The sequence below is a fragment of the Falco biarmicus genome, chromosome 1 (genome assembly GCF_023638135.1).
Source record: "Falco biarmicus isolate bFalBia1 chromosome 1, bFalBia1.pri, whole genome shotgun sequence".
NCBI classification, from domain to species: domain Eukaryota; kingdom Metazoa; phylum Chordata; class Aves; order Falconiformes; family Falconidae; genus Falco; species Falco biarmicus.
In genome coordinates, this window is record NC_079288.1 from 7,305,534 (window position 1) to 7,330,478 (window position 24,945).

The 24,945-nt window shown below is 56.8% G+C and overlaps 3 protein-coding genes across 5 annotated transcripts; all 3 read right to left on the reverse strand.

Moving 5' to 3' along the window:
* Window positions 1–3,565: 3,565 nt before the first annotated feature.
* On the reverse strand, window positions 3,566–9,047 carry LOC130157432 (CMRF35-like molecule 2). 2 transcript variants are annotated; one of them, XM_056356982.1, is made up of 7 exons: window positions 8,901–9,047; window positions 8,476–8,814; window positions 7,576–7,732; window positions 6,641–6,747; window positions 6,030–6,082; window positions 5,314–5,451; window positions 3,566–5,051 (listed from the first exon to the last, which is right to left on the reverse strand). In XM_056356982.1, exons 1-7 carry the CDS (start codon window positions 8,938–8,940, stop codon window positions 4,917–4,919), a joined length of 969 nt encoding a protein of 322 aa, XP_056212957.1. In that variant the 5' UTR covers window positions 8,941–9,047; the 3' UTR covers window positions 3,566–4,916. The 2 variants fall into 2 exon arrangements, with proteins under 2 accessions (XP_056212957.1, XP_056212966.1); XM_056356991.1 differs by having other exon boundaries at window positions 5,001–5,137.
* An 82-nt stretch (window positions 9,048–9,129) lies between these two features.
* On the reverse strand, window positions 9,130–14,592 carry LOC130157443 (CMRF35-like molecule 7). Of its 2 annotated transcripts, XR_008824879.1 has the most exons (5): window positions 14,165–14,592; window positions 13,431–13,766; window positions 12,891–12,978; window positions 10,002–12,699; window positions 9,130–9,892 (listed from the first exon to the last, which is right to left on the reverse strand). XR_008824879.1 is itself a non-coding variant. In XM_056357009.1 (4 exons), exons 1-4 carry the CDS (start codon window positions 14,196–14,198, stop codon window positions 12,333–12,335), a joined length of 825 nt encoding a protein of 274 aa, XP_056212984.1. In that variant the 5' UTR covers window positions 14,199–14,592; the 3' UTR covers window positions 9,130–12,332. The 2 variants fall into 2 exon arrangements, 1 of the variants encoding a protein (XP_056212984.1); XM_056357009.1 differs by having other exon boundaries at window positions 9,130–12,699.
* Window positions 14,593–15,477: 885 nt separating this feature from the next.
* Window positions 15,478–18,021, reverse strand: LOC130159006 (CMRF35-like molecule 8). Its single transcript, XM_056360160.1, has 4 exons — window positions 17,945–18,021; window positions 17,347–17,676; window positions 16,622–16,721; window positions 15,478–16,318 (listed from the first exon to the last, which is right to left on the reverse strand). Exons 1-4 carry the CDS (start codon window positions 17,985–17,987, stop codon window positions 15,742–15,744), a joined length of 1,050 nt encoding a protein of 349 aa, XP_056216135.1. The 5' UTR covers window positions 17,988–18,021; the 3' UTR covers window positions 15,478–15,741.
* Window positions 18,022–24,945: the final 6,924 nt, after the last annotated feature.

Genomic DNA, 24,945 nt, shown 5'->3' on the forward strand with positions numbered 1-24,945 from the left:
CAAGTTTGCTGCTATCCCAGAGCCACAGGATCGTGGGAGCGAGAGCCGCCAGGGTGGGAAACGCCTGACTGGGGCTGTGGGCATGGCAGGGGCTCTGCACCCCCTGCCCAGCTTGCCTGATGGGAAAATCCAGGACCCCATTCCTGTCAAGCAAGCTGTAATAAAACCTGGAAAGATTCAACCCCCCTTTCAGACCACCCACCCAGTGAGGAGCACGCCGGGGTGGGTGCAGGCCGCAGGAGTGTCCCAGGATGGCACCTGGGACCCCAGGCTGAGCCGTGCTGGTGGCAGACACCAGCCCCTGTGCCGACTTGCTGGGCGGGGGCTGTTTCAGGGGGGAAATAGGAAGCCGTGTCTGGGTGGTGATAGCAGCTCTGGAGAGCTCGGGGACCTCCTGTGAGCTTCCTGGGCTGTTGGTGCAGATGGAGTGGAGGGAACGCTGCAGCCTCAACTGCCCAGAGGGGTTTTAGGGGAAGAGGTTTAGATAAGAGGGGCTGCGGGAGGGCTCTGTGCCACCTGCTGAGCTCCAGGGCTGCTTCCCCTTGTAGGGGAGCGATTTGGTCCATGCCCGTAAAGGCTGAGAGCCACAGGACCACCTCAGCATCTCCGCACCAGCAGGAAAAGGCTCCCCAGCGCACGGGTGAGACCCCTGTGCAGGTGAGGGATGGGCAGCCTGCCCCGTGCCCTGTCCCAGGGCGGCCTGTGGTCCAGGGCTGGCAGCCAGCACTGGCACGGCTCTGCCTCACACCGCTCCCGCATCGGCGCTTTGACCGGTGCATGAGTGAGTTTTCAAGCCAGAAAACACACGGCCTGCCATTAAAACCAGCAAAACCCTCATCATCCCTCCTCTGCCGGCAGAGGTTTGCTCTTCCCTCTGTTATTCCCCAGCTCAAGCTCCCCGCCTGGCAAGGCACAAGAGACAAATCACAGTTTAATGGTGTTGAGAGACTGTTTGTCAAAACCAAGTCAGAGGCACTCCCAGAGCCTACCGCTTCCCGGCTTGCAGGGTAGCCAGAGCAGGTTGGGAAGCAGTTCCACAGCCCTGGGGTGCAGGAGTCGTGTGTCCCTGCACCAGCTTCTTAGCCAGGGTACCTTTCCCCGTACCCATCCCCGGGGAGGGGGAGCAGGGTGCCGCAAGCACACGTGCTGCTTGATGGAGAAGAGGGAAATGCTCCAAAGATGGATGCACTCCCCACATCCTGCACTCCTCCCCAGGCAGGCAGGAGCAGGATGCTGGTTGCACGCCTTGGTCATGGTGGAGGGGGGGTAAAGCATGTAACCTCACTCAGCAGCCCCCCAGATAATCCTCCTCCCCTGGATTAGACCTGCCATCCACATCACATTCAAGTTCCTACCAGATCATGACCAAACCCATTTATTACAGGAGTTATTTAAACTCAGCTATTGCACAGCTTCCTTGGAAACCTCCCAGGCAGCAACAGGCACACCTTAGTCCCAACACGGGCTCTTTTATCTGCGTAGCATCTGCTCTTTTCACCCCTGGCTTCAACCTTGGGGCTTAACCCAGCCCAGAGCCAAACAACAACAACAAAAAAAAACTGCCCAAGGAGCAGAAGACACACACCTGCCTCCTGCTTATGGAGCCAAGGCTTCCGCAGCAGCCCAGCACATGAAGATTTGCAGCTCTGGGGCTTCGCCTTGTTTTCTCTCCTGCTCCCGGGGGCATAAAAGCAGGCCTGGCAGCACCCCCGCTCTCCTTGGTGAGGGCTCTGTGCTTGGCTGCTCGCAGGGTCTCCCCTTCCTTAAAATATTGCAGTGGCAGGAGTAGAAGAAAAACTCCTCCCCTGCTTGGATTGTCCTGTCTGCTCCTCTTTTCTGGTGTGTTAACTGGGGGTTGCAGCCTACGGTAATTCATTAACGAGCCAGACAGCGGGTCCTCTCCTAGCTCTGTGCTGCTGGGGTTTGTTGTTCTCGTCAGCTTCCCACGGGCTCCCCGTTTGCCCAGGAATCCAGGAATCCCTCTGCTCTCCAGCAAGGCTCCATCCATCGCTGCTTCTGATTCTGCCTTGCCTCCCTGGCCAGCAGGAGATCTGCTGCCATGTACCCCTGAGTATTAGCAGATTTTGTTACAGAGTATGTATTTATGCCAGCAAAAATTATTCTAGAGGTCATCCTGAATGAATTATAAAATCCAGGTGCAATGGAGGGAAGGCAGAGAAGGAGCAGGGCTACGTGGGACAAGGTAGGGAGTGGGGAGCACCCTTGCCTGGCCATACCCAACCTCCTCACCCAGGAGGTTTGCTGCTGGGTGCACACAATGGCACTAGAAACTGAGCCTGGTTTGAAAAATGAATTTCAAAAGTACCCTGCCCTGCCGAAGACCCTCTTGCATCTCTTCTGCAGTCCCTCCTTGCTCAGGCTCTGCCTTGCAGGTACGCAGCAGCAGCAGCCCAGGGCTGGGATCTGCCTGGAGGATGTAGGTGGTGAGGAAGCAGCTCTTGGTGCTTCCAGAAAAATCACTATTCCATTTCAGGAAGGGGTGAGTTAGGGGAAGGCTTGCGCACCAGAATAGGCCATCTTCACTTCTGGCTGACTCCCACAGCCAGAGCTTGGAAATTACAATTTTGGGGCAGAGCTGGTTGCACAGTGTAAATCAGCATCGCTGCCCCTGAAACCAGCCCAGCTGCACGGAGCTACAGCACCCAAAGTCCCGTGGCAATGGAAAACTCTTCTCTCTGGGCAAACCCACGTGCACGGGCCTGTGTGTGTGGAAGAACTCAGGTTTTCTGCTCCCAGCCATTTCCATCGGGAGTCAGCCCTTCCAACACTGAAAGCATGGAGTTTTTACCTGCTGGGTGTTATTTCTCACTTCCAGGCACCTGCCCTGAAAGGCCACTGATGCTGGAGAAAAGGCAAATTTCTGGTGTTTTTAAAGTTACCTGAAAAAGCTTGAAAGTCTTCAACTATTACAACTTTGATGCTCAAAATGGCTCTTGCAGAAGGTGCTGCTGAACACCCCACCTTTGCACGCCCCAAGGATCCTGCACCCTCCGCCCCCCCGCGCAGCCCCATCATGCAGCCAGCAGCTATTTCTGCCTCAGCGCTGCGGCGAGGGCTTTAATTTAAGCAAGCCATTTAGTTCTTTTTTTAAAGCATGAAAACTACCTCCAGATATGGCATAATGGGACCCAGTTACCTAAAAAAAAAATCCAACTGATTCCTCCTCCCGACTCCTTCAGAGAAGGGGTGTTATTATCTCCAGTAATAAATGGGGGAGCAGGAGGAGCAATATGTGATTTTCCTTTTTTTCCCCAGTTCCACTTGAAATTTGTGTCAGAAGTTTGTCCGCATGGGTAGGGAGGGGTTTGTTTTCCCTTTTTTCCCAGCAATGGCTGGAATCTGGCTGGATGCTAGTTTTCATTACAAATTTCAGCAATGCCTGTCTGTGCCGTCGCTGCTTGTTCCCTGTGTGCTCCCTCCTCTGAAGCCCAGCCTCGTGCAGGGTGAGAAGGAGGGATCCCACCCCCTGGCCAAACACAGGAGGAATTCTGCTTATATAGGAATATAAGCTTATATAGAAGTAACCTATAGGAGTAACCACAAGTCTTGTACCACAGACATTTACTTCCAGCTGTCTTTGGTTTTGACAGAGCAGGGATACTCCACGTGGCTTCTCAAATGAAATAATTACAAAAACACTGAAACAAAGCTTTGCAGCAGTTAACCAAGTGAACGAATTCTCTCCAAATGAACCCCTGAAATATGCTTGGCTCAGCCTCACAAATAGATGCTTAACCTGGTAACCTGTTTTTGGGGGGAGTGGGTTGTCATGATGGATGAATTGCCTGGCCCGGGGCAGGAGCAGAGGGAATACAGAGGAGAGCACTGGCACGCAGAGGCAGGACCATGCCCACAGCACAGTGGAGTCCTTGCCCCTAAAGATCTGGGTTCCCATGCTGCTGGCATCCAGCTGGGCACCAGCAAGGGGCTGGACCTGCTTTCGGGGTGATACTCTGCAATCAACCCTTTAGCGAGGTGGAGAACTGATGTACAAACACAGCCAAACACTGCACTAGATGCTATCGGATTCTCAGTTGCTGTCACTGATAAAGGAGCGATAATTTACTCAGAGGAATGTACTTGTGTGTGCCACAAAATAAATAATCAGCAAAGCAGAGAAGAGCAGGGTCATGGTTACAGCCCATCCACGTGCCCCCAGCCTGGGGTTCCTTTGGGGTGGTGGGGGAGGCAGAGCAGGAGCAACCCCCCCTGGGGACTATGAGACCAGGGGGGTCAGGGGAGACCCAGCTGCTGCACAGGAGGGATGGGAGCACCTCTGCCATCTCCCCTGCATCGAGATCCCAGTGCACTGCACCCTCCACCCAAGCCCCCTGGTATTTGAATACAATGAATGCACTTGGATATAATGAATGCACTCGGGTACGACATTTCCTGCTGTCCTGCTTCCCAGGAGCTGTCAGCTCTGCCTGGCATTGGCATGAAAAAACATCAGTCTGAGGTGACCACTGGGTTTGGAGCTTTAGCCCACGTGAATAACGCAGCCAAAAGGGCAAGCAGGGTGGGTGCTGGGTGCAGGGACCCAGGCAGCCCACCCACAACCTGCAGTCCACTCTCACCTCCCACCGCCAGGCTCCTCCACACCCTGCCTGGCTGGTCTCTGCGCTACCCCAGTGCAACGGATAGTTTTCTACTCCCAGCACCATTGCTGTACAGGTGAGGTCTCCAACTGCAGAGGAATGATTTCATCTTCAACTTGCTCTGCACCTCCTGCTCAACCTCATCCTCTTTGAGGTTGCTCCAAGGAAATGTCTAAGCCTATGAGAGCAGCAGCTCAACTGTCAAGCCAGCCTGAGCAGAAAGCCAACCCGATGTCCCCTGTGTGTGTGTCCCCGGGGCTGTGGCAGCGGGAGCAGAGGGTGGGGCCGGGGGCTGGCTCACACCTCCCTCACTGCGCTGGAGGGCTCTTCTCTGGGCTGTGGAGCCAACGGCACATTGGCATATATCTCCTGCTGCTCCATCGAGGACTTGTGCACACTGGCATATGTAGCCTCTTTTTCCTCTTCCAGATACTAGGAAAGGAGGGAGATAAACAAAAAACATCCTTCTGCTGGAACCTCTCTCAGCTGCTTTAAGCACCCAGGAACAGCTGTGGGGACTGGAGAAGGCACCCACATTCATTATCCAGGGTCATTTGCACCCCAGCTTGGCATGTCCCTTTGCAGCCCCCTCCCTACCCACTCAACCCATCCTGCTGCCCAAACTGTCACCCACCCACCGCCCCCAGCTTTCCACCCACCACCTCAAGCTTGGCACTGCTTTGCATCCTCCTACCTTATTGCTCTGCTTGACCTCCATGTATTCCGTCGCGGTGTTCACCGAGCAGCGGAAAGCTTCGACATTGCTGTACAACTGGCTCTCCGCTATGCCTGTGCAGTGGTTAATGACCGCGTAGTTCAAGGCATCTGCTCCCTGGCACATGAAGGAGAGGGACAAACTCTTAAGATGCTGCTGCTCCCCTGCCCGCAGCCCACAGCCCATCCTGCTGCCTTTCCTGATAAGAGCTGATGGCTGCAGGAGCGCTGGGGGGAAAAGTTAACCTGCAGCAAGGGCTGGCTCAACATTCCCCAGGGGAAATCCCATTAGTGACACCAGCCCCTCCTCGAAAGCTGCCAGAAAACTTTAGAAAATAGTTCCCAAGCAGTGACGGCAGATCAGCTGCCCTGCAGCCTCCTCAGGTGTGCTTTGCTGCAGGTTCCTAAGGCTGTTTCACCCAGACAAACAGCTCTCATGCTTGGAGGCGCTGGGCGAGAAACCTCTCAGCTCAATCCTAAATCCCCTTCCCAGGAATACTCTGCAATAGTCACATGAAATCCCTGGTTATGTCTTTCTGCTGGCGAGCAGAGCCCAAAGGATGCCTCCCAGCCTAAAGGGCCATCAACCTGGCTGAAAGCAAACGGCTCTAGCTGCTCGTTTGCTCAGTGTAACATCTCCCCTTCCCAGGTGAGCTCGGAGCATGTCACCCCAAGACTTTGTGTAGTTTGCCTTACTGTATGCGAAGCACTGCGAGTCCTGTCCATCTCTACAGCTGCTCCGGAGGGGGCTGGGTGAAGCAGGGACATGGTTAGACACAAGTGAAACCAGACAAAATGTATTAAAAAACCATGGTGATGCTGCAAATCGCACCATAAAGAGGGCAGGGAACCTGTTGTTCCATCAACCATCTAAGCTGGAGCAGTTCTTCAAATAAAACCAGACCGCACCTGCCAGCTGGTGATGTCCCCTCCGGCCCTCCCTGGTCCTTCAAACACTGGCCTTAAACTTTGCACCAAGCCTAGTGCAAGCCTGGCCTATGCAGCTGAGCATGTCTGGAGAAGCTGATGGTACCCACACAAATTCAAGCAGGTGCTGTGCTGGGCAGCACCCATCCTGAGAGCTGCTGTTCCCCACTTCCCGAAGGAATGAAACCTGTGGGATGGTCCCACCTCCCCTGGGGGAAGGAAACCTCTCTGGTGGAGGTCTCAGTGATGGACCCAGGAACTGGAGGGGTCAGGAAGGGAATAGGGGAGAAAAAAAGACATACAGAGAAAAACCCAAATATATCAGAAGACAGGCTCTGGTGCAGAAACAGTGTGTGTGTGGCAGTGACAGCTTTGCTTACCCTTCTTCCTCTTCCTGGACAGTATTACCAAAATGCCAACAGCAACTGCAAGCAAAAGAAGAGCCACTACGATGCCTGGAGTGAGGATGTGCCCAACCACATCCAAGCTGCAAGAAAAAAAGAGGTTTTTTCTCCCACTTCTCCCTGGAAGCAGACTTGGGAGGGAGCAGCACGGAGCAGGCACGCAGGAAGCAGCTGTGGGTGACAGGATTTGCCCCTGGGAGGAAGGAAGCAGGTGTGGTGGTGGTCATGTGCAAGTTGGGCACGGAGCAAAGCAAACTGAAAACTGCAGAATAAAATGGGCACTCAGGTCTAAGAGCTGCTGCACCTTCACTGTTTGAAGGATGAGTTCTGCACCTAATTTTGCTTTGGGTTAGTTCCACAATTTGTTGACTTTGTTGTAATGGGCAACCAGGCAAAGTGTGCCAGCTTCCCTTGAGCATGCTGATGGGAAGCCTCAGCTTTTGCTTGCCTCCTGCATCACCTCCAAGGGAAAGGAGAAGGGAGGAAGCTCTGCTGCTTTGGTCTAGTGCTTTATCAGCCGTCTGCTGTGTGACTACAAAGCAGAACAGGACCCAGCTCAGCACTTGGTTTCCCATCAGCAAATGGTGTCTCTGAGTTTTGGGGAAGGAAATAGCGTGAATTCTGCAGCTGGAAACCACCAGTTCTTGCATGGGGGGAACCTGCGCCTTGCTTAATCTGCAAGACTGATGCGGAACAAGCAGGGCTTTGGCAGAGCCAAGCAACCAGGGGCACAGGGATTATTTTCCATGTGAAATGGCTGGCTGAGGGGATGAAACACTGGTATCTAAAGGCAAAAGCAGGAGGTCTGAATCCTTAAAGGAGGTGTGAAGAGTCCAGAGGGCTGCAGGGGTCCAGCTGCAAAGAGACCTCATGGAGGGAGGTGGGTGCTGCAGGCAGGAGCTGGTACTCACTGTGGAGGGCTGGAGCCTTTGTTGTGTGAGAGATCGGATCCTGGTTGCACAGCTTTCTCCCGGGGAGCTGTCTGTGTGGGGACTGATACAGAGCTAGTGGGATCGGGGCACTTGGTGGTGGTGGTGTAGGGTGATGCTGGGGAGAAGGAAGGAGGAGCTGTAACAGGAAGAGGAGAGGCTCAGTCAGTCTCCATGGGGAAAAATGCTGTGGGCCTTGCAGTGAGTCAAAGGTGACCCACTTACAGTCACACCAGGAGAATCTGGGTCCCCTCTGCCACATCCAGAGCATGCTCCTTGAGGTGGGAGGGCTGTAAACCCTTGCCCCTGCCCAGGAGGCTTTTTGCAGTCCTGATCCCCTCCAAAACACCCACACAGCAGAGCTCACTCTGCAGTTACGGGGGTCTAGGCACCCCATGCCCAGCCCAGTACTAACACAACAGCCTTGTATGAGTGTCCCACCATGGGGGCTGGTCTCTGGCAAGGGGACAGAGAGGAACATTCCCTAAGTGCAAGCCCTGGTGCCTACAGCAGGAAATGGGGGGGAGCATGGTGGGGTGAGAAACTCCCCAGTATTATAAAACATAAAATTATAAGATAAGGCAAGGAGAGCACAAACAGGACTGGCAGGATTTGATGAGAGGGTACAAGAGCAGGGTAGCACAGCCCGGCAATGAGGGTGGCTGACCCTGGGGTGCCGAAAAGGGGCTGTGGTGAGACATGGGCATGGAGAATGGGTGAAAGCAGCATCTGACATGGTGGCAGCCTGGTGACACACCCTGGGGCTGCCCCACATGGCATGGGCACCCACATCCTCCAGGCTGCCCCTCACCGCAGCCCCCGCTCCCAGCACTCGGAGGGGGACACACCAACGCTGGACCTGGGGGACCCGTAAGTACTGACCTGGGGACACGATCACCTTCACACTGTCCTTGTCATCAGGCCACAATATGCTGTTTCGCACCCCGCAGAAGTAGCTGCCCTCATCACTCTTAACCAGACCCTCCATGGTCACCGTGAAACTCTGCAGGTTACGATTATCACGGATGGAGAATCGGTCCTGCCGCACGTAGGGCCGCGTTTCCGAGGTGATGACAATGTCATGATTACAGGTCAGAACTGTTCCCGGTTTGCACCAGTATTTCGGCAACATCTCCTGGCTAGACTTGTACGTGCAGGTGACCGAGAGGGACTGCCCCAGGAATCCTTGCACGGCGCCGGGCCCCCTCACCGCCCAGCAGCCTGCGGAGACACGGGGAGCCGCGGGAGCGCTGTCGCCGCGCCCGTCGGGGCTGCCGCGGGGCTCGGGGGCTCCGGGCCGGCCTTACCTGGCAGCAGCGCCCAGGTGAGCAGAGGCAGGAGCTCCATGGCTGCTCCGGGACGGCGAGGCTCGGTGTCCAGCCGTGCCCGGTTCCTCGCTGCGGGGCTCCGGGGCCACGCTAGCGGCACCGCCCCCACCCCCCACCCCCACCCCGCGTCGGAGCGGAGCGCTGGGACCCGCGGGGCTGCCTGACGGCGGGGGTCGCCCGGGAAAGGGCAGAGGTGTGGGGTGACACGGAGAAGCTTTATTGTGGCCGCCGGCGGCGACGGGAGAGGCGCGGTGGGCCCCGGCGCTGTCCCTGCCCGCCCTGTCGGGGCCGGGCCGTGCCGGGGCGGAGCGGCGCCGGCTGCGGCCGGGGGGTCCCCAGCGGGTGCTCAGCCGGGGCACGGCTCCACGCACGGCCCCCAGCCCTGCAACTGCAGCCCGGCCAGCGCCGGCGAGTAGCTCAGGGGGCTGGAGCTGCCCCTCGGGTGGCCGGGGGTCTTCGGACGGAGGCTGGGAGCTGGCCTGAGGCTGAGGGGCTGCCAATGCGACAGGGGGACGGAACAGTGTGTGCCCGCCCGTCACTGGCCTGCCCCTTTCCCTTGCCACCCCCCCCACGGCCAGGTGCCATCTCGTCCTGGCCCCCAGCATGATGGTCACTGTTGCTGGGAGGGCGGGGAAGACACATGCAGGACACGATCACCTTCCCCGCGTTGCTCTTCCCTCCTGCGGCTTTGGCCATTGACCCCCCCCAGCAGTAGGTGCCCATAGCTGGCCCCTCCACGATCACTGTCAAGGCCCGGTGCGCGCAATTGTCCCAGATGGAGAATCGGTCCAGCCACACCACAGGCTGCAGCTCTGAGGTGGTGACAATGTCAGCAGCACAGGTATAAATTTTTGCCAGTTTGCACCAGAAATTATGCTTTGTCTCCTGGCCAGGCTGGTGTATGCAGGTCACTGAGAAGGACTCTGCAAGGAATTCCTGCATGATGCTGGTCCCCATCACCACTCGGCAGCCTGCCAGAGGCACACAGAGCCGCAGGAGAGCTGCCACCACACCGACACCTCCTGCCCCATCGGGCTGGTCCCATGTGGGCCAGAGCCCCAGGCATCCCCTCAGCCCTACCTGCCAGCAGCATCCAGCCGAGCAGCAGCATGAGCAGCATGGACAGGCTGGCTTGGGCCGTGTCTGGGGCTTTGCTTCCTCCACTGCCTGGGGTACCCAACCCGTTGCCGGAGGTTTAGCAAGAACATGGGGTTTCTTATTTTTTCCGGCCTCAACTGACTTCCAGCCTCCTCTATCACTGAGAGCACTGCCATGAACTGATCGCTGAGCCCTCCTGCTCCACTGCTGCCCCTGCCCCAGGGGCTCTCCTTTCTGCCCCCAGCACAGCCCCCCTCACGGGGAGCAGTCCTGCCTCTCCCTGCCTCATTGCCACACTCCCCAGGGGCTCTGGCCAGGCAGGGCACCCAGCGGGGGTCTGCCTCTCAAGGGGTGGCTCAGCACTGCACAGGGGCTCCCTGAGCCCCAAATGTGCCCCCCAGGCTCGGGGCAATGCTCGCGTGTGGGCACCCTGTCCCCACCATGGGAAAGGCAGACGAGGAACCCCAGCATCCTGTCCCTGTGCAGCTGGACAGGAGCCCCCATTCCCGCTGCCCTGGCCAGCACATCCCTCCTGGCTGTCCCCAGCACAGCCCCTCTGCAGGGCACAGTCCCCATGCACAGTGCCCCTGTCAGGTCTCTCCAGGCCTCCCCTGTGTCCCCATCCCTTGTCCCCTGGAAGAACCAGCCCCTCCCAGTGTCCTTCCTTCTGCCCATCAGTGACTTGCTGAGCCTGTGCTGTGCTGGGCAAACCCTTCAGAAGAAGCTCCCGGGGGTGAGAGGGGGTTTGGGGATGGGCAGGACAAATGCAGCCCATGCACAGGGACCAGACCCGTGCTGGGTGTCACAGAGTCTTTCTCCTACAGCCCCAGGCTGGTCCCGGCTCGGACCAAAGCCTCTCATGCAGACCGGCTGCTGATACCATCACAGCTCCATTCCTAGCAAAGGCTGGGAGGCAGCTTTATGGCCAACGGCTGGTTCTAATTCGGTGGTGCTGAGGGTGTTCCTTGGTGGAGACACAACTGAGCTGTCCCTGACTTGTGCCTGGCCCTGATCCTTGGCCCTGACAGTGGCTGCCTATGGGTGAAGGGTCCCTGCCCAGAGCATCACCGGGGCCAGGCTCTGGGCTGCTGGGTGTCCCTATGCAGTTGCTCCTGCATCCCCTCCCCTGCAGGGGACAACCTGGGAGCCCTGCAGTTCCCCATGGCTCTGACTTGGAGCTGCTCCCTACATGTGGTGGCTTTGGGGCAGGGCTGTCCCTGCCTGACAGTGCCAGGAGCTGTCATCCCTGGATGGGGCACTTGGGATGGGAGGTCTCACCTACTCCATCAGTGCCTCCTTCCCAGAGCTTCCCTGCTCCTGCCTGCTCACTCAGGAGGTGGCACCGGCCAGGCCCAGGAAGATGAGACCCTTCAGACCCACCAGGAGCAGACAGTGAACATGGAGTTGGGACCTCAGTGGATGGAAGCACAGCCCTGGCCCCCATGCCCCTGGTGGGCTCCCAGCCCCTGGCTGGCAGGAGCAGGCAGTGGAGCCACAGGCAGAGCGAGGTGTGGGGGCCCTGGCCGTGCTCCCCAGCTCTCTCCCTCCTGGGCAGCCAAGCTGCTGCATCTGCAGTGGAGGTTTTGCCACGTGGGGCCAGAGTGGGCTGCAAATTGCTGGTTTGTGCCGGCTCCTGGCACCTCGGCCATTTTAGTTCCTTAAACAAAGCTGAAGAGCAACAGCTCTCCTCCAAAGCTGCCTGGGGCGATGCCATTGAAGCTGGTTGTGCCATGAGATGTGGGACTTGTCATAGCCCTGAGGAGGATGGAGGCAGCCACGCTGCTCTCCCTGACGTGGCTGTTAATGCCAGCCACCCTGTGGGACACAAGCACACGTAAGGAGCAGTGTTTCTGCAGGGTCTCAGCAGTGTGCTAGTGCCTGCTTTTTGGAGATGGCAGAACCTGGGAAATAATAGGAGCAAGGAGAAAAGAAGCCCGTGGTGCAGCTGGGTGTTATGTGAGCTTTGCTCTCAGGCTGAGGGTGGCATGTTGCCGTGGTGGGGGAGACAGCTGGGGGAGGACACTGTTCCCCCACGCTTGCTCAGCTGGAGATGGGCATTTGGTTGCATCAGGCAGGGCTGGCAGGGTGAGGGCTCCTCTCCCCACACCAGGTCTCAGCTGGGACATGGTAGAGCTGGCACCCACATGGCCCCCCTGTGGTGCTGCAACATGTCCCACACATCAGCACGGCAGCCACCAGTGCCCTGGGCAGAGCTGGCAGTTGAAGGAGGGAGCAGGCAGGCAGACAAACAGACAGGCACCCGCAGGATACTCAGTCTTTATTGCAAAATTATCTTCAGTCTGCAGCTCCAGCTCAGCAGATGCAGCCTCTCTGTGCCCCAGACCCTCCTGTCTCCAGCACAGGGGATGCCAGGAGGGGCTGAGACTTCGCAGGGGGAGAAGCACCCAGAGCCAAGCAGCTGCTGGCATGGGGCAGCTGTGGTGGGTGGCATAGCCTCAGTAGGGTCGGGGGCAAGGGAGCAGGAGGGCATCCCTGGGGTCCTGAGGTGGTTGGGGAGGGAGGGCAGGCCGGTGTCCTGGCCGCCTCAAAGAGCTGCAGGTCTTCCTGGCCACAGGTCCTGTGCCGGCTCCTCACCCAGGTGGCCCCACATGCCAGCATCAGCGCCACCAATACCTTCACGCTGAGGAAGAGCAGCAGGTAGGTAACACTGAGCTGGGACCTGGGTAGCAGAAAGGAGATGATGCCAGAGCCTAAGTAAGGTCTGGGCAGCAAGGATGGGGACTGGGGCACTTGCATGTCTGCCAGCTGCCCGCTTGACCCTGGGATGCTCCTGGGGGCTGCTGCAACCAGGGAGACCCAGGGCTGGGGGATGCTGCCGGTGGCTTGCCCAGACCCTGAGCCCTGACTTACGCCACTGCAGGCTCCCCAGAGCCTGTGGGGTACGGGGAGTTGGTGGCCAACAGGCTCATGTCACTGTCCTTGGTTGTGGCTGAACCAGCTGTGAAGAAAACAGAGTCAGAGCAAAGTGGAGTCCCCTCCGGCACCCTGTCCTGCCCCCTGCACAGGGAGTCTCTGCCCTGAGACTTTGTCCATGGAGGTGCAGGAGGAGGAGAGGGGGGTCCCTAGGCAATGTGGTGTGTGCTGAGGAGGAGGAGGAAGAAAAAAAGGGGGTTTACTGGGAGGAACTGGAAACCCTAAAGGATGGGCTCGTGGAAGCTGAGACACTGAATGGGAGGCTCTGCTCTGCACGAAGCTCTGTGCACTCTTCTCCATCCCTTGTCCAAATTTGTAACAGGACAGCCCCCAGCAGGTCCTGGTGCCTGCAAGGAGCTTGTTCCCTCTTTGAGAACCCCTGTGTTCCCCTGGCTGGGGAGGCCTTGTCCCCAGTGTTGTGACCCAAATGACAGGCTCCATAGCACGCCCCTGCCTTGCTCCCAGCCCTGGCTTTACCTGTGGAGACTGTCACCTCGGTGGTGTGCCACTGGTTGAACCACCATCTCCTCCTCACCCCGCACGAGTACCAGCCTGCGTCCCCCAGAGTGACACTTCCCAGTGTCACCGTGAATGAGTGTGCCATGTGGTTGTCCCTGATGGACACCCTGCCCTGTGTCACCATCACCTCTGAGCCATTGGTTTGGGCGATGTAGGTGAAGCAAAACCAGAGGAAGCTCGGGCGGCACCAGTACTTGGAGTAGAGCTCATAGCCTGGCTCATAGCTGCAGGACACTGTCAGTGAGCCACCCTGGTCAGCCATCACTTTCATGGGGCCCGTCACTGCCCAGCCACCTGTGGGGGACAGGGAGAGATGCTGCAAGCATGTACCAGCATTTACCTGGGGAATGGGGAGGGATCTGAGCCCTGGATTCCCTGGAGCACCCTGTCCCAAGGGAGGCTGTGCACCAGGGAGCAGTGCTGAGATATCCCCAGTCATCAAAACAGAGCCCCCGTCAAGCGTATGTGTCATTAAATGAGCCAAAAGCCTTACTACCAGCGTTCATATGACAGCAACACAAGCATATCTCAGAGATCACCCCTGTAGCCATCCACTGGCCACAAGAAAAGGAGAGTATCAGCTGGGCTCTTGCTGTGACCATGGTGGCTCCCTGGGCTGGTTCAGTCCCAGCCTCTCTGCAGCTCTGCCCAGAGTCTGTGGGGTGGGAAGTGCCTGTGCTCCTGGGTCTCACCTGGGAAAAGGGTCCAAACCAAGAAAATCCTCATTTTCCAGCTTCTTCCTCCTGATGCAGATTTTCCCCTGTGGTTATTCAAGAAGCACCCTGTGGGATGGAGCCAGTTTCACAGCACCCAGGCGTCCCAGGAGTTTCCCAAGACTCCTTCTCCAGTCGCTTCCTTGGGCAGTGTTTACCCGCAAGCCCTAGATGTCTTGTCTAAAAACGGTTGCTTCCTTCCCTTCTGCCAGGGACCATGACTCACCCTGGGGGTGTCTCATGAGAGAAACTCTGCTTTTGCTCTGAGGCACCCACTGATTCCCAGCCAAATGCCAAAATGCAGCAGGTTCCTCTATCGTGATGCTGATCCTGGAGTAGGGCACAGCCCCTTCCCTGTGCACACAGCCTGAAGGGCTTTGGGAAGATTTGCAGCGGAGTGGGGGTCCAGGGACCAGGCTAGAGAGAATGCATGTCAGCCCCTGTGGGTGGACTGGTTGAGATTGCTGGGACACCCTCCCAGTTGTGATGGACTGGGGTGATGGGCTGGGATGATGGACCGGGATGATGGACTGGGATGATGGACAGCCATCCTCACTGCACTGCTGGTCCCTGGCTCCCGAGCTGGCTGTCAGTGAAAGCTGGGCTGGTTTTGTTTGTTTTCTCAAGCAGAAGTGTCTTATTTCCCCCCCAAAACTGCCTTTTTTGGCACAGCTGTGGCTTTTGAGTGACAACACTCTTTTTCTCCAAAAATTAAATGTTTTCCACTGAAAGTTTTAGAAACCCAAACACATAAGCAAAGCCACTTCCCTGGCAGCTGCCTTGCCGTCGGCTTTCTTCCTCCATGCCCCTTGGAAAGAGCAGAAAGCACAAACCCTGGACCTGCAGGAGGCTAAGGCAGCTCCTTCCTCCTTGCCTTCCTCTCCTTGTCCCCACCATGGCAAGAAGAAGCTCTGGGTTTTCCTTCTGGTCTTCAAGTAACCCCCTTCATTCCCAGCAAACAGCCTGACTGGCTATGAGCCAAGTTGCCGCAAACAGCAACAAGATCTAAACCCGAGAAGTGTCTGGAGATCACAAACCTGCTTTCTGCTGAGAAGCCTCCCTGGCAAGGCTGGGCAGCCAGGGCTCCAGCCGCCTCCCCAGCTGCTCTCATCCCCCTTGCTTTGAGTGTCGGTTCCCATCGCCCCCTCCCAACATAGCCCAAGCAGTACCAGGGTATCCCGGGGACCCCCACAGGGGACAGCAGCAGCACAGTGGTTCTGTGGGTGCACCAGATTGTCCCCTCTCCCCTCCAGACCGAGTTCCTGCAGAGGAATTTTTTTTATTGGCTTTATGTGAACCCAAAGCAATCTGTTTGCTGCTGAGCTGGGCAAACAACCCGCTCCTCAGCCTGTGCAGGAATCAGGGAGGGGTTGGTTGGTGATGGAACAGCAGCAGCCACTTCCTGCTCCTTCGCCTCTGCTGCCACAGCGATGACATCCCCAGGGGTGATCGCAAGGACATCCCTGGGGGTGACCCAGCAGGGACCGTCTGCCCATGAAGGATGCTTTGCTAGGAGTAAACCTCTTCTCCTGGAGAATGTTGGCTGGGCATCTCCGTCACCTCCTGCTGACACAGGGTGTTTGTGAGGATGCTGGTGTTCTCCAGCTTGAGGTTTGGTTCTGTGTCACTGTGGCCACCCTGGCCAGGGGACAGCGTGTCCCCACAGCCCTGGGGCACAGCTGGGCAGTGTGGGGGCTGCCCAGGGTGAGCAACCACACTGCATGGGCGCTGCCTGTGCTGCCCACGCTGCCCGCACCAGGGGCTCTCACCTCTGCCAAGTTCAGCAAGTTGTCGTAGACGGGGCTGTCATCCAGCTCTGTGGCAATGCCTGGTTTGCGGGGGGCAGCACAGACTTGGGTGGCAGAAAGAACAGACTCAAGGGCAGGTTTTCTGTGTTGCTGGGAGTGGGGAGCTCCCTGCAGCCCCGTGCCCAGGGTGGGTTTGTCCCCCATGTCCTGGGATGGGCACCGGGGTGTGCCTGGGACAGGGCACACAAGGGCACCATTACCTTCCCTCCTCCTGCATCTCCTGCACAGGATGCAGAGGAGCCTGGTGGAGCCAGCAAGAGCCAGGAGGGAGAACAGGACCACCATAAGGGAGAGCAGGACCATGTTCAGGACTGGCCCCCTGGGGCTGGAGGTGAGGGGAGAGGCATTGGGCTGGTTCTCCCCCTCCCAAGACTGGTACTTTGTTTCTGCAGTGCCCTCCCGCAGTCCCTCCACAGCCAGCCTTGGGGAGGGAGGCAAAGCAGGACAGCAGCCTGGAACCCCACTTTTAGTCTGGTGTTGCATCACCCCAAGTGCCCAGACTGATGGATGAAGACCCTTTGTGTCCCTGTGTGAGCCCCCTTGCACAAGGGCACCCACTGCTGCCCACAGCAGTGAAAAACCCTACCCTTCCCCATGCCCACCCTGTGCCCTAGGGCCCCAGGCTCACCCCATGGTGGTGGCATTTGTTGCGGGGGTATGCTCCATCATGGTGCTGGAGATCCAGGGGGTGAGGGTGGCCAGAGGAGCTGCTGGGGTAGCTGCTACTGCTGCAAAAACAAAGGCCCTGGTGGGAACTGAGGGTTGGAGGTGGCCATGGGTCACCCACATCTCCTCCAGCAGCAGGTGAATACTTGCCCGTGTCCCCTCCAGCCCATGCCTTTGCCCTGTCCACATCCTTGTGGGATGCACCCTGCCTGCCTGCCTCCCGCTGCATCTCCAGGCCATGTGTCCCATGGACAGACATCACCTGCCATGAACCAGAGGTTTCCTTGAGGCCAATGGGGTTTCATTCACCCTTTTTCCTTGTCTAGAAACTCAGTGTTGTATCATTTGGCCATCAGAGGTGGGTTTGGCAGGTACTCCCTGGCTCCAGCGCTGGGGCCTAGCACCAGTGCTTGCTGCCACGTGTAGCCGGTGGCTCTGCCATCCTGCCTGCATGGTGATGGGTGCCGGGAGCCCCAAAACCAGGCTAGGGCTGTACCCTGCATTGTGCTCTGCCTGCATCTGCCAGCATGCCCTGAAGAAAGCAACTTGTCACCCCCTCAAGGTCCCAGGGGATCTATCCTGCATCGCTGCCTCCTCCCAGGTCACTGCTGGCCCATGAGCCAGTGGTGTCTCCAAAAAAGGGTCCTAGCCAGCAAAACCTGCAGTGAACCAAACAACAGGGCTTACCTGGGAGCACCCTCACCGTCACTGGCTCCATCAGGTCGCTGCCTGTCCTCTCCACCCCGCACCAGTAACTCCCAGCATCTGTCTCAGAGAGGTTTTGCACGGTGAGCAGGACCACGCAGAAGATGTGGCTGTCCTGGATGGAGACCCGGCCATGCTGCTGGGGCACATCCCTGCCCGCCGTCTCCACCACCTTGCGGCAGGAGTGCCGACTGGCCCCCTCGCACCAGTACTTGTTGTAGTCCTCATAGCCCCGGGGGTACCAGCAGCGGAGGGAGAGCTTCTCCCCAGCGTGGCCGCTGACCTCCCTGGGGACAACCAGAGCCTGGCAAACTGCAAAGAAACCCACCGTGACACCAGAGAGAAACAGGGCTGCAGTCAACCTTCCCCCAGGCCCCTCCTTCTTGGCTCCCTTTGGAAAGAAGCACTTTGGGAGGACCCCATCTGCTAGCTTTTAGCTGTAGACATGCCTGCCGATGGGAGGCTTTGGCTCTGTTGGTGCCTGACATGGAGCCTGTGCCCTGGGGGGGCTCAGCAGCCCCAGCCCCTTGGTGCCAGTGGGAGCCAGAGCATCACCAGTGCGGTCAGAGCCTGTCCTCACCTGGCAGAAGGAGCCAGCTCCAGCCCAGCAATATCCCCATCATCCCACTTTGCTCTGGAGATCAGCATCAGCCTCCTGTGCAGGGTGGTGAGCTGGGGGATGCTGAGCTGATGTGTGGTCTCGATGTCTTTTGCTGCTCTTTCCTCAGGCAGGAGGCGGTGGCGAAGCACGCTGCTCTGCAGCTGGGTTATTTTTATCTGGCCGGGCTTCGCCTTGAGGTTGGGGTTTTTCTGCTGTGGGTGAAAAGCTGCTGAGATGCTTTTTGCAGAGTGGCACATCTGAAGCACACTGGGGAGGGTGGGCAGCTGCAGAAACAGGACATAGGACTCCATGCACCTCATTTGACAGGGCAGTGTAGGAGAAGAGGGGTCTTCACCCCAAACGGCTGCTGCAGGGAGATGCTGGAGCACATGAGCTGAGTGGAGTTTCCAAGGCCAAAACAGGGCAAAACCAGCCTGGAAGTTTTAATCTTTGCTTGATCTTTGCAGAACCCACCTCACGTTCCTGGGGGTGTTGGAGGCTGTGTGTTGTGGTGCTCCCTCTTGGCCAGGCTAAAGAGTGATGCCAGGATGGGCTTAGACTCCCCGGTGCCCGGAGGGTGTCACCTCAGCCCCTGGCCTGCTTTTCAGCTGAGAGGGACATGCCAGACCCTGCCAGATCTCGGGGATGCAGGTGCCTGGCCCCAACCCTGGGCTCTGCTGGGGTCTGCGGCACTGAGCTGGTTTGGGGGGAGGCAGGAGACACAAGGCGTATGGAGAGTGAGGAACGGGAGTGATCCGGACATTGCCTGGAGCTGCTGTGTGGTGTGAGGGCTGTGGCTGGGCAACTGGGGTTGGCTCTGCCAGTGGTGCTTGCTGGGACAGAGCGACTGGGATGATGTGGGGCTTCCTCCTCCTCTGGCTTTCTTATCCCAGGTATGACTGTGCTGGGGCTCAGGGGAAAAGTGGGAGCATGGATGCATCACTACAGCTGGTCCAGACAGTGGCTCTGCCTGTGTTCCCGCTCTCCATTTGGCACAGGAGCTTCTTGCCCATGATGAAGCCTGGGTTGCCCTTGGGAGCCAGTGGCACCCAGAGGAGCTCCCCTGGCCTGTGGCGGGGCAGGGATGGAGCTGAGCTTGGGCTTCAGCTTGGCCACTCACTGCCCAGGCTGCTGCTGCAGGGCTGTCCCCAAGCCCTTCATGCAGCATCTCTCCACTTGTTTTTCTTTCCATCCTTGTGGGCTTTCTTCCTCTTTCTAAAACTGCATTACACAGCAGGGTGATTATGTTTGGGTAGATGACGAGACCTACCCAAACAGGGGCTTTTACTTCTGCAGTTCCACTGCCTAGGATCTGCAGCTGAAACCTTGACATCTGCACAGGACACTTGTCTGGGGGAAATGGGACCCCCAGGACCCTCCCTCCACCACACCCTGCCCTTCAGCCCCTTTGCTCTGTGCAAAGACCTGGAGGGGAGGGAACAAGATGTCAGGTAAAAATAAAGAAGCAGAAGCATGAGGGTTGTATGGGAACAGGGGTGACCACGCTGGCCACAACACCCACCTCCTTCCGGGGTCATCTTTGAGTCACTGGGGACAGAGATGACTTCTTCAAGCAGACGCCGATCTCCCCCACCTCCTCATGTGTTCCTCATTGCTGAGTACAAGGGCTGAGGAGGCTGCCAGGGTGCAGCATCCCCCAGTCCCCCACACCCTGGAATGGGGATGCTGGGCTTTTAACCCTTGATCAGGGGATATTTTAAACATATCCCAAATCTTTGGATCTTGTCTCATTTAATTACCTCATGGTAGGGTGGGGATAAGCAGCACTGCTGGCCTGCTGGCATGTGTGTTGTGCTGCACACTGGGGTCCCTGGTCTCATGTGGTATGGAGGGGACAGGGATTGCTTCTGCAGGATACAGGGAATGTCAGTGGGAGAGGCAGAGAGAGCTCAGGCAGCAGTTGGGAAACACAGCCTGGATGTGGGAGAGCTGCAGGGGATGCCCGTTCCTGGACATGGGGCTTTCTGGCAGTAAGGGATGAGCACAGAGCCGCTCAGTGTGTGTTCATGTAGATTGGTGGCAGTTCTGGAGCTCTGGAAACTGAAACTTCATCTCTCTTTTGAAAGTCCTGAAATGGAGGAGAAATGCTAAGATTTAGGGCATTTTGCAGGTCCACCTGCGCCAGAGCACAAAAAGCCCATATCTACATAATGCCTCTTCCTACAGGGTTTGTGAGCTGCTGCCTGGGACAAGCTGTTAAAGGGAAGGAAAAGGCTGGTGAGGGGAAAGGAGTGTGACCCCAAAGCCGGGCAGCTCCTCCTTACTGCACCCCAAAGCAAGGTGCAGCTCCTTGCTGCAGTGCTGGGAGCAAGGAGCACCCATGGGGTAAATTGCTTTGCTCCCCAGGAACTGCCCCATCCCCCTTTACCTGCCTCTTGGCTGGGCTGTTCTCGTAGTCAGGCTGTGTGCATGAGAAGCAGTAGCTGGAAGAGCTGGGGTTTATTTTCCACCTGCCCTGGAGCCTGTGCTGCCCGCAGCAAGCCCTGGTGTGTCCAGGAGCACTGATGCCAGGGTGGGAGAGCTGCTCCCTAGCAAGGTGTCAGGCACCGGCTCTCCTGGTGATGGTGTACTGCTGGTGGCATGGGAGCTGCAGCACACAGCAGTGCTGAGCTGCGGGATACAGCAGAGGACTGAGCTTTTCAAAACACAAAACAAGTGTCAGGCAGGACACCCTGCCCGTCAGGCAGGAGACAGACGCAAAGTTACCCTGCAAGGGTTTTTTGCATGCGAACTGGGGAGACGTGGGAGGTGTAGCTCTGCCACTGCTGGGCAAGGCGCAGTGAGTCCTTCCCAGCCTTCCCTGGGGGCAGGAGAAGGATTGGGAGAAGTAGCTCAGAGGTAGAGTTTCCAGCCGGAACATGCACAGAGAAGGTGCCTACGAAAGCACTTGCTGGCTAGGGATTTTGAAGGCAGCTTGCCTACTCAAAAGCAGCCAGAAGCACACCTTCAAAAAGTCACTTTGGTAGAGACACTGGGGGAATTTTCCAAGCCACATCTCTGCTATCACCATCAGATGAGAGCTATTGTTTCCCTTCGCTTTTCTGTTTCAGGTTTAGTCTCTGGGCAGGATGAGCAGCTTCCCAGCCCAGCGCAGAGGATGTGACCCCCTGGCACAGACCAGGGCCAGTTCCTGCCCATCACCACAGTTCTCAGGACCATGTTACCCTTCAGAGAGCTCCTGACTCTGTTGCACTGGCTGAAAGCAGGTCTCCTTCCTGCCCGTGCGGACATTGCAGCCATTTACAGCTGCCCAGCACTGACACCACAACTCCCACGTGCGGTTTTGCTCTGATATTTCACCTTTCAGCTGCTGGGCAAAGGGCCCCTGTTTGCAGCAAGGATGCTGGCCAGGGGGTGTCGTAAAGGGTTTTGCAAAGGGGATGGCTCTGGCTCAGCACCTCGGCTTCAAACCAACTCAGCAGCCTGTGAACATGCTCCTGGAGGGGAAGAGCAAGATTGGAGCAGGCAGGAGTGATGAGCTCTGCAGTGCTGATGCAGGAGTCTATGTCACACAAGGGGCTGTGATATTTATCCCAATTAAAACTAATGTCAGGCTGAAAGTGATGAAACCAGAAAGGAAGTGGAGCAATTCAGACAGAAACTGATGCAGCAGAGCGTGGTGTGGAGCCACAATGCCTGGTCCCCTGCAGAAACAGGGAGAGCCCTGCATGGAGTATACCCCACCACCACCACCCTGACACCCTCCAGCCAGGGGCATGGGTGCTGGGGTGCTGCGGACACCCTGGGGGGAACGAATAAACGCAGCCACCTGCAGAGGAGGCTGCAGCAAAGGGCAGGGGAGGGCACCCTGCTCCACACCAGCATCTCTGTGGGGCGGCTGTTGCAGGGCCAGGCTGCCCTGGTGGGGAGAGCTGGGTCCTGCCCTGCTCTTGAGCCAAGACCCCCTCTCTTTTGACAGCAAGTGGCTCAGGAAATGCAGGGCAAGGCTATTCTGTAAGAGAAGAAGCATTGCTGAAACACTTCTCGGGAATCCCACTGATGCATCCCGACAGGAATAAATCAGTTCGTCTTTTCATCTCAGCCTCACTTGGGGCTGGAACAAGCACTCACGTGTGGCTCAGTAGCCATGTCCGCGAGCAAAGCGGCCCTGGTGGTGGCAGAGCAGTCACAGGCGATGGGAACATGGCAGTGGGAGGTGAGCTGACACCTGCACTCCTGCAGCCCCTGCCTGGTGCCTCCCTGAGGGCAGCGATCCCAGCCCCTCTCCAGCAGCAACAGAACATGGAGTGACATGCTCAGACACTGGTTTTGCCCTGGTTCTGGTGAAATTCTGGGTCTGGGTTTAATCTCTAGCAACGGCCTTAAAAAAAGGCTCAAAGCCCTTCTGGGACCAGTAGTAATTGAATCAATGAGTGCACCCCCTCAGTGCACGACCCAGCACCAACAGATCTCCAGCTCCCACCCCACCTTACCACCCACCGCCACAGCTGAGCCTCCCCAGAGCCCTCCTGTGCTGGTCTTCAGGCATTGGAACAGGCTGCACAGGGAGGTGGTAGGATCACTATCCTTGGAGGCATTTAAAAAAAAGTGTAGATGCAGCCTTTAGCCACACAGTTTAGTGGTGGCCTTGGCAGTCTGTGGTTAAGGTTTGACTTGATTTCAAAGGTCTTTGCCGACCTAAGTGATTCCATGATTTAATGACATTTCCACCCCCCACCCCATTCTGTTGTTTTTTTCTAGGGCCTTTGAAAAATAATCTGAGTGTTTCAGCCTGTGCTTTCACGAGCAGATTTAGCAACTTTGGTGAAATTTTCCTTTGGAGATAAGGCTGAATTTAATAATTTCTAATGCAGCTCCTTTAGTGCTGGCTGATTGAGCACACACTGTCTGATCTTTCCCTTCCACTGCCATCTCAGATAACCAAGATAAGCCCAAATCATTCCCAGATGTCCTGACTCAGCAAAGCTAGTAAAAGAGAGAAATACTTGCAGACTTCGTGGTGGTGGAGGGTTTAACTCCTGGCTGTGCCTCAGGCTGGACTGCTCAGCCAGAAAGGGCTAAAGCAGGGGTTGGTTATTGCAGTGAAATTAAGAAAGCAAAATTCAACAGAGGATGAAATTCTGACTCCTCCCTAGCTCATGGAGAAGGAATGACTTTGGTAGGGCTCAGATCTCCAAAAAGTGTTGTACAGGCAGTCCAGGGAGATACTACAGCAGGTTAATGGTGTTAGGCAGCCGAGAGGGAGCAGGTGAGGGGGACAGTGAAGCAGGAATTCCCGAGCTGGATTTAAATCCTCCACTGTTGTAGCTGTACTTCTCAAGACAAACAAGTAATTAAGCTATCAGAGATACAGTATACCAGCAAACAGGCCAAACAATCGAGCTAAATTGCAGCTTCATTTGAAACCACTCCTGCCGTTTGCAGGTCATTTCCTCTGATTTCGTTGCTCTGCACTGATCTCAGCTGGTCAGCACTTGCTCAAGGGTATAAACTGCTCTCTAGCTCCCAGGATCTTCTGCTGGGGTCTGGAGGAGGTTGGTGGAGCAGGGGGGTTGTGGTGAGTGGTAGGAGAGGAGGGTGCTGCAGGTGTCAGACTGTTGGGCTCTGATAGAGCTGCTGATACCATTTATCTGCCATGGGTCGGGTCCTCCAGAGCCATAAAGCTGTATAAAGCCCTTGGAGCAGTGCCAGGCTGTGCTGGTGCCTTTTTGCTAGTGATCTGTGTTGTCTTATTAGGCTGCATTACACTTGGCGATCTCACAATAGACAGGAAAGCTGCCTTCCTCCTGAGAGCTGGTAAACCTGTAGGGCCAAGTAAGTCCCTGGTGTAACACCAGTATTTGCAGTAGGACAGGAGAATTTGGCTTTACAAGGCTCTCCTTGCTCAGCAGCAGCTCCTCATTGCTCTCCTTCATGACTCAGAAAAGGAAGACAAATGTTACTGGAGCTGAGATGGGCTAGAGGGTGTTATCTGAGCCCCAGAGCCTCTCCTGCAGCAGGGATGTGCCAGGAATCCCTCTCCAGAGGTGAGCAGGGCTGGAGTCTCAGACCTGGTAGCACACTGGGGGCTTACTTCCTCTTCACAGGGGCTTAAGTTCACCCACCACCCAGGAGAGGTTTGTCGGAGCATGGGCACAGCTTGTGTGCCCAGGGCAGAGCCACATGGTGCCTGAGGCAGGTCTGGGTCCCCAGGATCCATGTGACCCAGCAGGCAGCTCGGGTCGGGGCAATATCCCCACTCAGTGGGGGCTCTGGGGCAGGAGAAGGCTGAGTATGCACTCGAGACACGTTAGCATGAGGTCTCCAGCCTCAAGGGTCCATTACAGCACTAGGATGACCATGAAAAGGATTGTGCTGACACCCATGGGCTTTTTGACCAGTTCTTGGTGTATTTAAGGGGACAGAGTTGCCCTGACTTTGCTGAAGTCCCGCTGAGGTTTGCTGCTCTTGTCTTTCTGGCCCTACCTGATGTGGAGTGTGTGCACTATGTTGAACCATGATACTGGCGGTGCCACTTGTAAATTATCTGATCCAAACACCGCGGCTCATGATGTCACTTATTTTTGTGCTGTTGATCATCTTCCAGTGCTTGAGACCAACGGATGGTCTGTGTCAGGCCTGGGTTCAGCTTCTTGGCCTCAGGCAAGCCTAAAACCCCTGTCCCTGTGTGTTGTGTTTCATCTTTTCTGGCTGTTGTTGCCAAAACCGATCAGCTGACCCAGCAGAACCATCTCTGCTGTCAGAGGAAACAGTGGGCAGATATAATTAGCAATGTCAGGCCCAGGCAGTCAAACAGCAATTGGACGGGTGCAGATGGCTCTTGGAAGCATGGTCTGTTCCTCTGGCTTGGGGCCCTCTGCTGATCTGGAAGGAGGGAACTGGAGATTGAATCGAGTCTCTTAAATAAACTTCTCAGTAAAGATTAATTTCTTTCCAGTCTAATCAACAACAACAGATTGTTCTAAAGGGAGTTGTAAAGAAAAGGATCTCAATGAGAT